At 50.4% G+C, this 11,834-nt stretch overlaps 5 protein-coding genes across 5 annotated transcripts; 3 read left to right on the top strand and 2 right to left on the bottom strand.

Moving 5' to 3' along the window:
- Positions 1-808: 808 nt before the first annotated feature.
- M436DRAFT_42390 (mitochondrial carrier protein) lies at positions 809-1,930 on the bottom strand (the record flags this gene model as incomplete). The annotated part of the gene is made up of 2 exons (XM_013573496.1): positions 809-1,479; positions 1,531-1,930. 2 exons carry the CDS (start codon positions 1,928-1,930, stop codon positions 809-811), a joined length of 1,071 nt encoding a protein of 356 aa, XP_013428950.1.
- A 522-nt stretch (positions 1,931-2,452) lies between these two features.
- M436DRAFT_42811 (ubiquinol-cytochrome c reductase complex 14 kDa protein) lies at positions 2,453-3,007 on the top strand (the record flags this gene model as incomplete). The annotated part of the gene is made up of 4 exons (XM_013573575.1): positions 2,453-2,568; positions 2,637-2,745; positions 2,806-2,859; positions 2,918-3,007. The coding sequence occupies 4 exons, from the start codon at positions 2,453-2,455 to the stop codon at positions 3,005-3,007; spliced, it is 369 nt and encodes a 122-aa protein (XP_013429029.1).
- Positions 3,008-3,958: 951 nt separating this feature from the next.
- M436DRAFT_43215 (DNA glycosylase) lies at positions 3,959-5,012 on the top strand (the record flags this gene model as incomplete). Its single annotated transcript, XM_013573653.1, has 3 exons — positions 3,959-4,674; positions 4,734-4,859; positions 4,928-5,012. The coding sequence occupies 3 exons, from the start codon at positions 3,959-3,961 to the stop codon at positions 5,010-5,012; spliced, it is 927 nt and encodes a 308-aa protein (XP_013429107.1).
- Positions 5,013-5,941: 929 nt separating this feature from the next.
- On the top strand, positions 5,942-8,093 carry M436DRAFT_80516 (acyl-CoA oxidase; the record flags this gene model as incomplete). The annotated part of the gene is made up of 2 exons (XM_013573896.1): positions 5,942-6,304; positions 6,360-8,093. 2 exons carry the CDS (start codon positions 5,942-5,944, stop codon positions 8,091-8,093), a joined length of 2,097 nt encoding a protein of 698 aa, XP_013429350.1.
- A 1,070-nt stretch (positions 8,094-9,163) lies between these two features.
- On the bottom strand, positions 9,164-11,683 carry M436DRAFT_42355 (uncharacterized protein; the record flags this gene model as incomplete). The annotated part of the gene is made up of 9 exons (XM_013573485.1): positions 9,164-9,827; positions 9,905-10,155; positions 10,226-10,291; positions 10,353-10,391; positions 10,449-11,004; positions 11,063-11,255; positions 11,307-11,424; positions 11,483-11,528; positions 11,589-11,683. The coding sequence occupies 9 exons, from the start codon at positions 11,681-11,683 to the stop codon at positions 9,164-9,166; spliced, it is 2,028 nt and encodes a 675-aa protein (XP_013428939.1).
- Positions 11,684-11,834: the final 151 nt, after the last annotated feature.

An 11,834-nucleotide genomic window follows, 5' to 3' on the forward strand; every position in this document is an offset into this window, starting at 1 on the left:
TTGTTGTCAGCTCGAGTTTCTGCTTCTTGATCGTAAAGCGCTGCTATGTCATCTGAGAAGGTCGGTTCTTCAACAGCAACATTCATTGATTCATAAGTTCATAGGTAGTCACTGTTAACAAACATGTTCGTCAAGCGTTTCCAAGAGATGGACGCGACGTGGGCGGCACGCGTTATATTGACATTTCATAACGCCTTATCAGCTTGCACAAAATTCTCTGCATAAATTCAGTCATCTCGCCCAAATAACCCAGATACAGATACCAATGTCAAAGGCGAAGACACATGAGTAAAGCAACGTGTGCAACGAACATAAGCTTTACGTGGTTGCCGCCTTCTCTCTTGCCCCTTTGTAAGCCATTCCAACTCACGATACCTTTGGAAGTTAAGCACATCCGCCGAGAATCCCTACTCAGACACCCTTGTACACACTCTTGAAGTCGTCTTAGAATACTCATCATGAAAAACATTACGATACTCTGAAAACGGTAGCAAGAAACTTCAAGGCGATGTTGGAACTTGACGTTATATTTTTTCTGCATAAGAAAAGAAACAAAGCCATGCAAGCCAGATCTTTGCATGGAACAAAATACACCAGAACGCCATGCTGTAAACACCCTAGCCGGGGTTAAATGCAAAGCAAAGCCACCATTTAGATAAGTAGGGCTCTCCGAGAAGCGTCGTCTGAGTTCAAGCGAAAACCAAGGATATCATGAATCCTAGGCATAGACATAAAGAATCTTCTATACATTTGGGCGTGGCTCGTGAGATGGTAAGGATGCGAGAATGCTTTGTCGGACGAAATTGCTTCAAAGTGTGCCGGGTACATGCTCGTCCTCCTCAGCTTGCATACGGACGATGATGCTCTTGAGCGTCTCGAAAGTAAGCATAGTAGTCATGGCGGCAGGAACGGCTCGAATGAGATTGGTTCCCATGCCGCTGTAGAAGGCCGTCCAGCCTTCCTCGTATAAGATAAGTCTGCAGGTCTTGATGATGCCCTGGTAGCGAGGCTTGTTGATCATGCCATCGGAACTGGGGATGCCTCGTTGTTGTGTTTGTAAACGAGTCCGCAAGACCTCGTGAGGATATGTGGCCGTGGTAGCGCAAATCTTGCTAATGCAGGTTGCAGCGAGGACACCGACCGAGTTTGTGCCTTGGCTCGGAGGAGCCGCGCCCATCTCGACGCCGGTAAATTTGAGCTTCAAGTACTCATATAGAGGGAACTGGATGGCGACATGCGTAAGACCTAGTAACGCAGGAGCCAAGCCTGAATAGAAAGCCTTGATACCCTCGCCTCTATACATCTGGCGAGCAGCATCCCAAGTGTTATTGTAATGCCAGGGCGTACGATGTCCTTCGACAGCTTTCGCAGATATTTGAGACATGAGACGAGTCTTGATTACCCAGATGGGATTCGTTGCAAGCGTCGAGCAGGCACCAGCGGTGACGGATGAGCACACGTGAGCAAACCATTGCGGTTCTTTTCAGGATTAGCATGTGTTGGTGACGACTGGCAGCTCAAGCAACTCACCGATACGTTCTGCGTAATTTGTCTTTGCTATGTCATATATGCTCATGTAGACGGCCCAGGTGGGCAGATAACCAAGTATCATGGGCCCAAGACCTCTGTACATGCCCTTGAGGCCATCCTGACGGATGATTGTTCTAGCAGTGCCAACAAGACCCCTATAGACTTGTGCAGTGGAGGGAGCGCCTTGCGAATGTTGCTGGTGACGGAAAGAGCCCTGGGCCTGGAGCTTAGTCTTTATCACATCGAGGGGACACGTTATGATGCCCGAAGCAACACCGGCAGCGGCACCACAGAAACTGTTGATGTATGGCTTGGGCAATCTTTGAGCCAGGAGGGTTGCGGTAGATGGTGGGGATTTATGGAGGGCTAGATCACGGGAGTCGGATGCCGGGGCTGACATTGTATCGGAGGGGAGTGCCTCAATAGCTGCGCATGTTCAAGCCAGAGGCGGATCGGGCAGGCTGGAAGCGAAAAGACGGATAGGTCGAGGATGTGTGTGAGGTCAGGGTGAGTAATAGTATAGGTGGTAGATAGGGCGGTTGTATGCGCGCGCGGCCCGGCACCGCTTTCAAGCAGCTTTGGTTAGCGATTGTGCGTCTCCATGAATCTGCACACAATGGCCGGGAGTGGAAGCAGTTGCGGATGGCGGACTGAGCAGGAGGTGTGTCTCGTGTGTGTCTGGCGTATAGCGACAGAGAGGGTTGTGTCAAAACAATGCCGTCGGTGTCGCGCAATGCGGCCGTGGAGTATCAAAGGGAACAGCCGGAGGTCGGCATAAAGCGGGCGGGGGGCTCTGGGCGACGCTGATTGGCCTGTCGTAAGCAGTTGGGTCTGGCTTGCAACTTCATGTTGAAGCAGAGTCGAAGAACGTCGTCGACATTGGAGCTCTCGCCTTTGCACATCCACACAACACACCGCCGTCATGTCGCAGCCCTCGCTCACCAACTTCATCGTCAAGCGCCCCTGGTTGAAGCGCTGGATGACCCCTCTCGCCAACTGGTACTCGGACACCGCTGGCTACAGAAAGTTGGGCTTGAGGTTGGTCGCCCCTGCCATTGCGCCAGCTCCCGTCCTCGACAATTGCTGACGACCTTCCCAATCTGCAGAGCCGACGACCTTATCCCTGAGGAGTCCGAGACCGTCCTTCTCGCCCTCAAGCGTCTCCCGCCCAAGGAGGCCTACGACCGTGTCTTCCGCATGCGCCGCGCTTTCCAGGTCCGCCGAACTCGGAACACACCACATCGTCCACCACACGCCGCTAACACGCTCTCGCAGTGCTCTATCTCACACCAGCTTCTCCCCAAGAACGAGCAGACCAAGCCCGAGGATGTACGTCCCCTGCAATACATTCGTACATCTGCTACCCAGTTACTTACATGTGAACCAGGATATCGCATACTTGAGCCCCATCATCAAGGAGATCGAGGCCGAGAGAAGGGAGAGAATGGACCTTGACGCCATGGTCATCAAGAAATAATCGCCCTACAACTCTTCAACTCGCTGATCCCCCGAGTCGCCGCCGCCGCTTTTCATGTACTCTATACCTTTAGAATGTCCAAAACCGCCTTTTCATTAGTCCGACAACAGTTCACAACGAGAGCCAATCCCTGTTCTGTCACGATCGTCCTTGTTTCTCTCGCAGCCACATAGCGCTGTCCTTACAGGCTCTATTTCACTTGGTTGCAGTGTCAGTACTAGACATGCTACAAGCTCTACAATCGAGTACAGGCTCAGTGCTGTTTGTTATCTTGGAATAACCAAAACCAAGCCATAGATGCTCGGCATGAGTCGACTATGGGAAACCCTTTGCCTCACGCGTTTCGTGCATGGTCTGTGCTTCTTGCAGTCGATGTGACTCTTTGCCCTTGCGTGCTCGAATGTGTTTCGCCAAAGTCTGGCTTTCGCCTATCGGTTGCGATGACTCTTCTCAAAACTGCTGTCAATTCTGTGTTGTGTTCGAACTGCCTTGTAAATCGCCAGTGGACTTGACAAGAGTCTCGCATGCGTCATTGCGTCAGCCTTGGATCCCTCGACCAGACCACGACCAGTGACTTTTAGCGAGCCTTCCACCTCTCTTTGAACATCAATCACTTAGACCATCAAATTCCCACCATAATCACACCTGTCACAAACGCTGGCTCCTATTCTATCGCTCGTGACAAATCTCAGCAAAATGTCTCTCAGGCGCTCTGCTCGTGTACAGGCGCTGCCAAATACCGCGGCTATGCTTACTTCACAACTCAAAGTCACCAAACGCAAGTCAGCTGCTACGGATTCAAAGCCATCGCAATACATCACAGATCGTGCTCTGAAATCAGATGGACAACACGCTGGTACATCGGAGAAGTCGTCGAAGCAAGAGACGCCTCGCAAACGTCAGAAGATCAATGTGTCGCCACCAGTGCCAACAACTTCAGTCGACAGCCCGATGGCGGTGATCCCATCATCTACCGATGCCAGCAAATTGAATGGGGACACTGTGCCACAGGACTCATACATCAGACCTGCAGAACCTCATGTTGCAAATGCTCCGATTAAATCACCTACTTCAGAAAAGGTCGTAACAGCGTACTCGACCTGGAGCGGCGATGTCGCTGGACCCGCTCCTACAAGTACAACAAACTCAATTTTAGATGATGCCGTAGCGCACCTGAAACGCATGGACGACAACGGACGCCTGGCTCCTTTCATCGCGAAGTTCCACTGCAAAGTGTTCGACGCCGAAGGAATGGCTCAGCCGATTGATCCCTTCCGTTCTCTAGCTTCCGGCATCATTGCACAGCAAGTTTCCGGCGCAGCGGCAAGCAGTATCAAGAAGAAGTTTGTTGGTCTGTTCGAAGCTTCCGAGGAGCACAACTACGCTGGACCTCCAGAGTTTCCTCCACCAGCGATGGTGGCTGCGATGACCGTTCCGTTCCTCAGGACGGCTGGCTTGAGTCAGAGAAAGGCCGAGTACATACAGGGCTTGGCCGAGCAGTTTGCTGATGGCAGATTGAGCGCTGAAATGCTGGCCACGGCCTCGGACGAGGAAGTCATGGAGAAGCTGATAGCGGTAAGAGGATTGGGCAAATGGAGTGTTGAGATGTTCGCCTGCTTTGATCTGAAGAGGATGAATGTATTCTCTACAGGAGATCTTGGTGTGCAGTAAGTGTGATGACTCGAAAAATGGCTCGAGGGAAAACATACTGACATTCCCACTCCAGACGCGGGCTGGCAGTATACACGGGAAAAGATGTCAGCAAGCTCAAAGCCAAGGGCGGAGGTAAGTGGAAATACATGGGTTCCGAGAAGGCCATGCTAGATGCTGCCGAAAAGTTCGCACCATACAGGTAAGTCTGTTGTGACCGTTGCTCTGATGCTACTCTTCTTCACGATCATTGTCTAACAGCCATGACAGGAGTCTGTTCATGTGGTACATGTGGCGACTTAGTGATGTCGACCTCTCGGCTCTTCAAGACGACGAAGTCATATCCGAGGCATAATCTGATCCGCGATAGCATTCCAAGGCTACAAGTCTGTTGGAGGCGACGGCCGATCATGCCTCAGCCTAAGCGATGCGCAACATATTTCAATGCATTGACTGTCTATTATCCATTCTTTCCTCGGCGGGGACTGTATCGTTATGAGACTGCACCAGGGTGTTCATGTCAACATGTTTGGTATGTTTGAACCATGCGAGAACACGTTGACGCATGAATCTGGTATGTACCATAGAAGACTTGCTCACATGTTGTAAACATTATGCCTAGGTAGGAGCTCATTGTTTCTCTTCAATCGTTTCAACAAGACAAAGGTAGAGAATGCAAGAGTGAGTATCAGAAGTATAAGTTTTCCAAGCACATGTCTGGAATAGGGCCTTTCTTGGGATCATGAATCATGGGGTTTTCATCATGCTTCATGTGCAAGCAGGGAGGGTTGTCACAAGCCACACGGAGCGAACGGAGCGAAGACGGAGTGGACGGTTTGCCCCGGATGGTCATTTGCATCTCCACAAAATGACAATATGGGGCCGCTGGGACTAGACAGTGAACGGCAGGCTGTACTTTGAGAACGTGTGCGGCTTAATGCGGTAAGAGACGCGAGAGAGCACATCGAACAGCAAGCCCTCTTCTACCTCCGAAGCACACGCATCGAGGTACTATCTTGTAGAGGCTTGGGAGCTTCTGCTGCAAAGTCGAGTCCAGCCCTCAGAGGCGAGATCCGGCTTGGTTTTGTGGTCACGTAGAATGGTTCACGTCAGCGTTCTCTAGGTAGTCGGACGTTGCCCCAGAAAGATGACGGTAACCTCGGCACCGAGGCAGGGGGATAGGGTCCGAGTCTAAACAACCGAAGGCGCAGTGATAAGTACAATGAAGCGATCATCACCTTGATTGTTTCTTTGCACTCTCAATTCCATCACACACATTACAATATGGCGCCCACACCTTCATGGGTCAAAGACCTCAAGCCTGCCGGCCCTCAGGGCACCGAGCTCCTGTCGCAAGAGCGAGCAAAGTCGAATGTCGATGTCAAGGCACTGTCGACCTTCCTGCACACTCAAGAAGGACTCGACCGCAAGCGCACGATTCTGAAGATCCTCCAGCAGGAAAAGGTGTTTGACAAGTCGCAAAACTACTTTGCTGGTCGTATTGATCGCTTCGAGACAGCTCTGGCGCGAGCAAAGAGACTCCGACAGCTGCAGGTCAAGCACAACTGGACCGACACGGACAAGTCGGTTGCGAACGAGCTCATCAGTGAGCCCGGTCCGTATGGTCTGCACGAGAGCATGTTCCTGGTGAGTTGTGTGTCGAGACGAGAGGCTTCAGCCAGCCGCTAACCAGCTCCAACAGATCACCCTCCGTGACCAGGGCACGCCCGAGCAGCACGAGAAGTTCCTCAAACCCGCAAGAAACTACGAGTACATTGGTTGTTACGCCCAGACCGAGCTCGGCCACGGCTCCAACGTACGAGGTCTCGAGACGACAGCCACCTGGAGCCCCGAAGACAAGACCTTCGTCATCAACTCGCCCACCCTGACCGCCAGCAAGTGGTGGATCGGCTCCCTCGGCCGCACCGCCAACCATGCCGTCGTCATGGCTCAATTATACATCGGCAACAAGCCTTACGGCCCCCACCCCTTCGTTGTGCAGATTCGCGATCTCAAGACACACCTGCCGCTCGAGAACATTCACATTGGTGATATTGGTCCCAAGTTTGGTTACAACACCATGGACAACGGTTTCTTGCTCTTCAACAAGGTCAAGGTCCCCCACATCAGCATGCTGGCCCGCTTCTCCAGCGTCGACCCCAGCACCAGCAAGTACCTGCGTCCTGCCTCTCCTTCGCTCATCTACGGAACCCTCACTTGGGTCCGCAGCACCATCGTCTTGCAATCTGGCAGTGTTTTGGCCCGTGGTGTCACTATCGCTACCCGCTACGCTGCTGTCCGCCGCCAGTTCCAGGACCGTGATGCTCAAGATCCCAAGTCGGACGAGAACCAGGTTCTCAACTACACCACTGTGCAGATCAGACTTTTGACTCTGCTGGCTACTTGTTACGCTCTGCACTTTACCGGTCGCGGTATGATGCAGCTCTACGAAGCCAACCAGAAGAAGATGAGCCAAGATGCCGGCAAGTCAAACACAAAGCGCGGTGCTGGTCCCGAGGAGGTCACTCCCGGCAGCGACCTGCTCGCCGACCTCCACGCCACTTCCTGCGGTCTCAAGTCTCTGGCTTCATCCACGGCCGTCGATGGCCTTGAAGTCTGTCGTCGCGCATGCGGTGGCCACGGTTACAGCAACTTCTCAGGCATCGGGCCCTGGTACGCCGACTACCTGCCCACCGCCACCTGGGAAGGCGACAACTACATGTTGACCCAGCAAGTCGCCCGCTACTTGCTCAAGTCAGCTCGCAGCGTGCTCAAGGGCAACGAACCCACCAACGACACCACCGCCATCCTCGCCAACTTCCTGGCCAAATCCGAATCTGGCGCCGCCTTCAACATCATGGATAAAGACGAAGATCTCGTTGCGGCATTCGCTTGGCGATCCTCCTTCCTCACTTTCGAAGCCCTCAAGCACAGAGACGAGAACAAGAAGGCCTGGAACGATTTGCTGGTTGACTTTTACCGTTTGTCGCGCGCGCACTCGCAGTACATGGTGGTGAAGAACTTCTACGAGGCACTCAACTCGTCATCCATCACTTCTGACCTCGACCCCGCTACCCTGGATCTCATGCACAAGCTTTTCCGCCTGTATGCATTGCACACCCTCGAGTCCGAGGCTTCTGAATTCTACACTTCTGCTGCCGTCACCGTTCGCCAGATCCAGCTTGCTCGCACAAATGCAGTCATGAAGTTGCTTGCTGAGATCCGTCCTCATGCTGTGAGGTTAGTCGACGCCTGGGACTTCCCAGACTGGCAGTTGGATTCGTCATTGGGACGTTACGATGGCAAGGTGTATGAGGACATGTTCTACAGAGCCAGCGAGCTAAACCCATTGAACGCCATCACGGTGGATCCTTACCCGAACAGCGAGGTGCTGTTCAAGAGTAATGATAGCGATAAGTTCAAGAGCAAGCTTTAGATGGAATAACGATAGCAAGGCATGAACAGCAGCAAAAAACAAAAGGCTTTGGCTCGCGCCTTCCTTTGACATGTAAGAATTAGTTTTTAGCCTTTTTTCTGGATTTATGAATGAAATTTCACCCTTTTCTTTCTATGTGAGCAACCAACAAAGAAATCTTCGCCTTTTTTTACTCTCTTCTTTTCCACCACCCACTGCTTGGTATTCCACTTTTCTGCTGGTTTTCTATAACCCACTTACCACTTTTGCTCTTTGCATAATATACAATCTCTCCATTCGTCTCTTTGTCCCACACAAAAGTCTGCATCTCAGAAAACCTCAGCAAATTAGACTTTGGCAGTTAGATCTATCCATTACAAAATTCGTGTTATACAAAAGTTTCAAGGCTAGTGTATGATGGTACTGTATAAACGTCAATCACTTTAGTATACCAGTAAACAATTTCGAATTATGATACTCTTTGGAAAAAAAAAAGGAAACCCCTATAGCAATCTAGTTCTTTGATAGTCGAGTATATGGGCATAAGGTACATATATCCTTACCAACTCTTCTAAAATTTCTTATTGGGATAAACAAGGCGGTATTAAGTGATGGGCAGTCATGGTAGTGATATCTCGCCATCTTATCTTGAGAGGCCCAGATGGAAATTTCAGAACAAACAAGATATTAGCGGCGTAAAGTATAGCTAAGCTCTTAGTTCTAGCTTTCTTTAGGGAGATTCGAGGCTTGAGTTCATCAGAGGGTATCCGCAAAGCCTAGAATGCAACTTTGTTTGAGTCATGATTGGCATGCATGAAAAAGGTCGTGCATCTACTTTATTTGATACGCAGTCCATGAAAATGCCTTTTAGTGGTTGTTTTTCTTTCAGCGAACCTTTATGCGTGAATGGAAATGACACGAGCTAGCAACAGTAACTCGTCCAGTGGTGGCACAGAAAAAGCCTTAGCCTCCAAAGGAGATCCAGAACTCAGCACTCGCTTTTCATCAAAACTGTTCCAAATTTCAGATAGACAAACGAATGCCCAAGATTGCTTGCCTGCCCCTTCCCTGACTCCTTTTTGATGTGCTTGCTACTCAGCCAAACTCAAACAATCAAGTGCCGCTTGCACCTGATCTCTCATCCCTCCCAACGCCTCAAAAGCGATGCTATAATTATCCAATGCAGAAAGAATACCCCGGAGTCCTTGATCGCATGTTTGCAGCAATTGTGTTGCTTTACCCTGTGTATCTCCTTCTTGCTGCTGAGCCAATACCCAAGTACGGTGATATATCATGAGTAGAGTATACGCTGATTGCATCGCACAACAAGCAAAACTCGGCATTGTGCGAGGAGACAAGCCCAACGCGCCTCCGGACGCAGCTGAAGAAGAAGAAGAAGAAGGTGTGGGTAAAGCTTCAAATGCAGCTGCGATGGCCAATGCAGAGTTCAAACACAAGCGTGAGGAAACGTGGTTGCTGAATGGAAAGGGATGCAGATATTCCGTTGTTGTTGTTGTTGTTGCTGCGCTCGAGGTGGATGATACCGGCGAGGCTGAGGTTGAGAGAGCTGGTACTTGGGTGGGTAGGGAAGAACTGCAGCCACAAGAGCCAGTAGGTGAGGAATTCAGGGAGAGTTGATCGATGGGGTCGCCGACAGCAGCAGGGGAAGGTTGCGATTTTTTGAGATCGCAGTGGGTTTCTGAGAACACGGGTATGTCGTAGAAAGCGCAGTAACGGTGGAGTTTTATCCTCGCACTATTTTGCATCTTCTGTCAGCAAAGAGGATCCTTCTTCCATTTCTTCGCCTGAGGTCGGGTTGAGGATGCACTCACCTGTTGAGCTTGATCTTGCTCATCTGCTTTAACGAAAACGCAACCACGGCTTCGGGATCTGCAGAACATGGTTTCGCGTCTGTCCATTGGTTGGATTGCGATAGCAGTGGTTCAATGGTGTTGTGTAGGTTTTGCATCCGCGAGGAAATTTCTGTCCAGTCTTGTTTACCGTCTACCGCGAGGCCCACTGCGGTGACGAATTGGGTAGCGAGAAGGATGGTTTGTTGGGATTTGATAAAGAAGGGCCAGGCCTGTTTTTGTTGATGTGATGTTAGGTCTTGTGTCTTCTGGGGGTTCTGATGAGGATGGCAGGGAATATACCTCTGGGTCTGGTGATTGTGGGAAGCTGGTTGTGAAGCGCGAATCGAACAGCGGTATTGCTGGTGGCTGTTACGAAGGTGTGAGTAAGTGATCCCAAATATATCAACCTGGCTTTATGAACACATACCATAGAGCTGACAATCGAAGCCTGGCAAATACAGATGTACTGCAATCCTCTAGTTAGCAAAACTTCATCGACACATCAATATCTGGACAGACTCACAGTCATCCACCAAGTCCTCCTCCTCGCCTCAGCAAACCCATCAATCTCCGTACCACGATCATGCAACGACAAATTCATCGCCCGCATCAAAGCCTGACTAGCCCGATCTCTCATCTTCGCGATATTGCCACGTTGAGCATACTCATACACACTCAATATACTCAACGCAATCACAGCTTCCAACTCTAGCGGTACACAAGGGTGGAATGCGGGGCGTGAGATGCATGAGTGTTCATCTATCAATGCCTGTGCTGGTGAGATTGAAGAATTGGGTATCTCGGAGTCAAGTTCTATGCACTCCAACGTGCGCTTGGCGAAACGGTGAGCAGTTTCTCGACGGACGATGATGCTTTCTTGCTCGAAGGGTGCGGGTTCCTCTGGATGAGGTATTAGAGCCAGGATTGCTGAGATCGCGAGAGCGGTGGGGGACATAGATTCGAAAGCAAGTTCTGAGGATTTGGGGTACCAGAGGTGTGGGTTGTCCTTGGATTGAGAGGATTTGGCTGGAGGAAGGATAGGAAAATATGGGTGTAGCCAGATGTAATATGCGTCCAACCTATTTTGCGTTATGTCAGCTTTTGCGTTCTTATCAACCCTGAATATCTAGAACTTACATGTCTTCATCTGATCGATAAGTCCGTACCGAGCCAGTCTGTCGAGGTGTATGGTTTTCCAATTCAATGGTCTGAGGCACTGGTACTGCTGTGAATATACTGTCGAAAAGAGTATCCGTGTTGTCAAGATTCAAATCCAGTTGAGTCAATCCAGCACCAGGATGTACCATCGTCGGTACCGCATCATCGAAGCCTAAGAGCACCATTAGTAGATTGTGAATTTATCAGGGTGGCAGAAACATACATTCTTGTGCAATCTTCACATAATCCACTTTCTCGAAATCTTGTCTCTTGCTGCGCGGGACTCGAGCACCGCCTCTTCGACTTTGAACATATACACATTCCTTGCCTCGATGACTGCACTTTTGGAAAAAAGTTAGATGTCGAGTCTGAGGAAGCATACCTAGAGCAAGGACTTACACCCGAACATGGTTCTTTGCCATCACATCGAACACGAGAAGAACGACTTGTTGACACACGCCATCAGCAAAGAATACATCATGCGAGCCCAAGGTATTATACACACCATGATAGACAGGCTACTTTGACAGGAGGGACGGCAAACGGCTTTTTCCGGATGCCAGAGGTGGTCTTTTGACGAGTCTGTGTTTCCGTACTCATATCTTTGGACTGGCTTGTCTCGATAGTTGAGAGTGATGTGGCAATATGTCCGACAAGTTAAAAGGGAAAGCACGTAAAGACAGTACAAAGGTTACGAGAGGCGGTGGAAATCAATTTCAGTTCATTGGATAATACGGAGGAAAGGCCTGAG

Source organism: Aureobasidium namibiae (genome assembly GCF_000721765.1).
Source record: "Aureobasidium namibiae CBS 147.97 unplaced genomic scaffold scaffold_5, whole genome shotgun sequence".
NCBI lineage: Eukaryota > Fungi > Ascomycota > Dothideomycetes > Dothideales > Saccotheciaceae > Aureobasidium > Aureobasidium namibiae.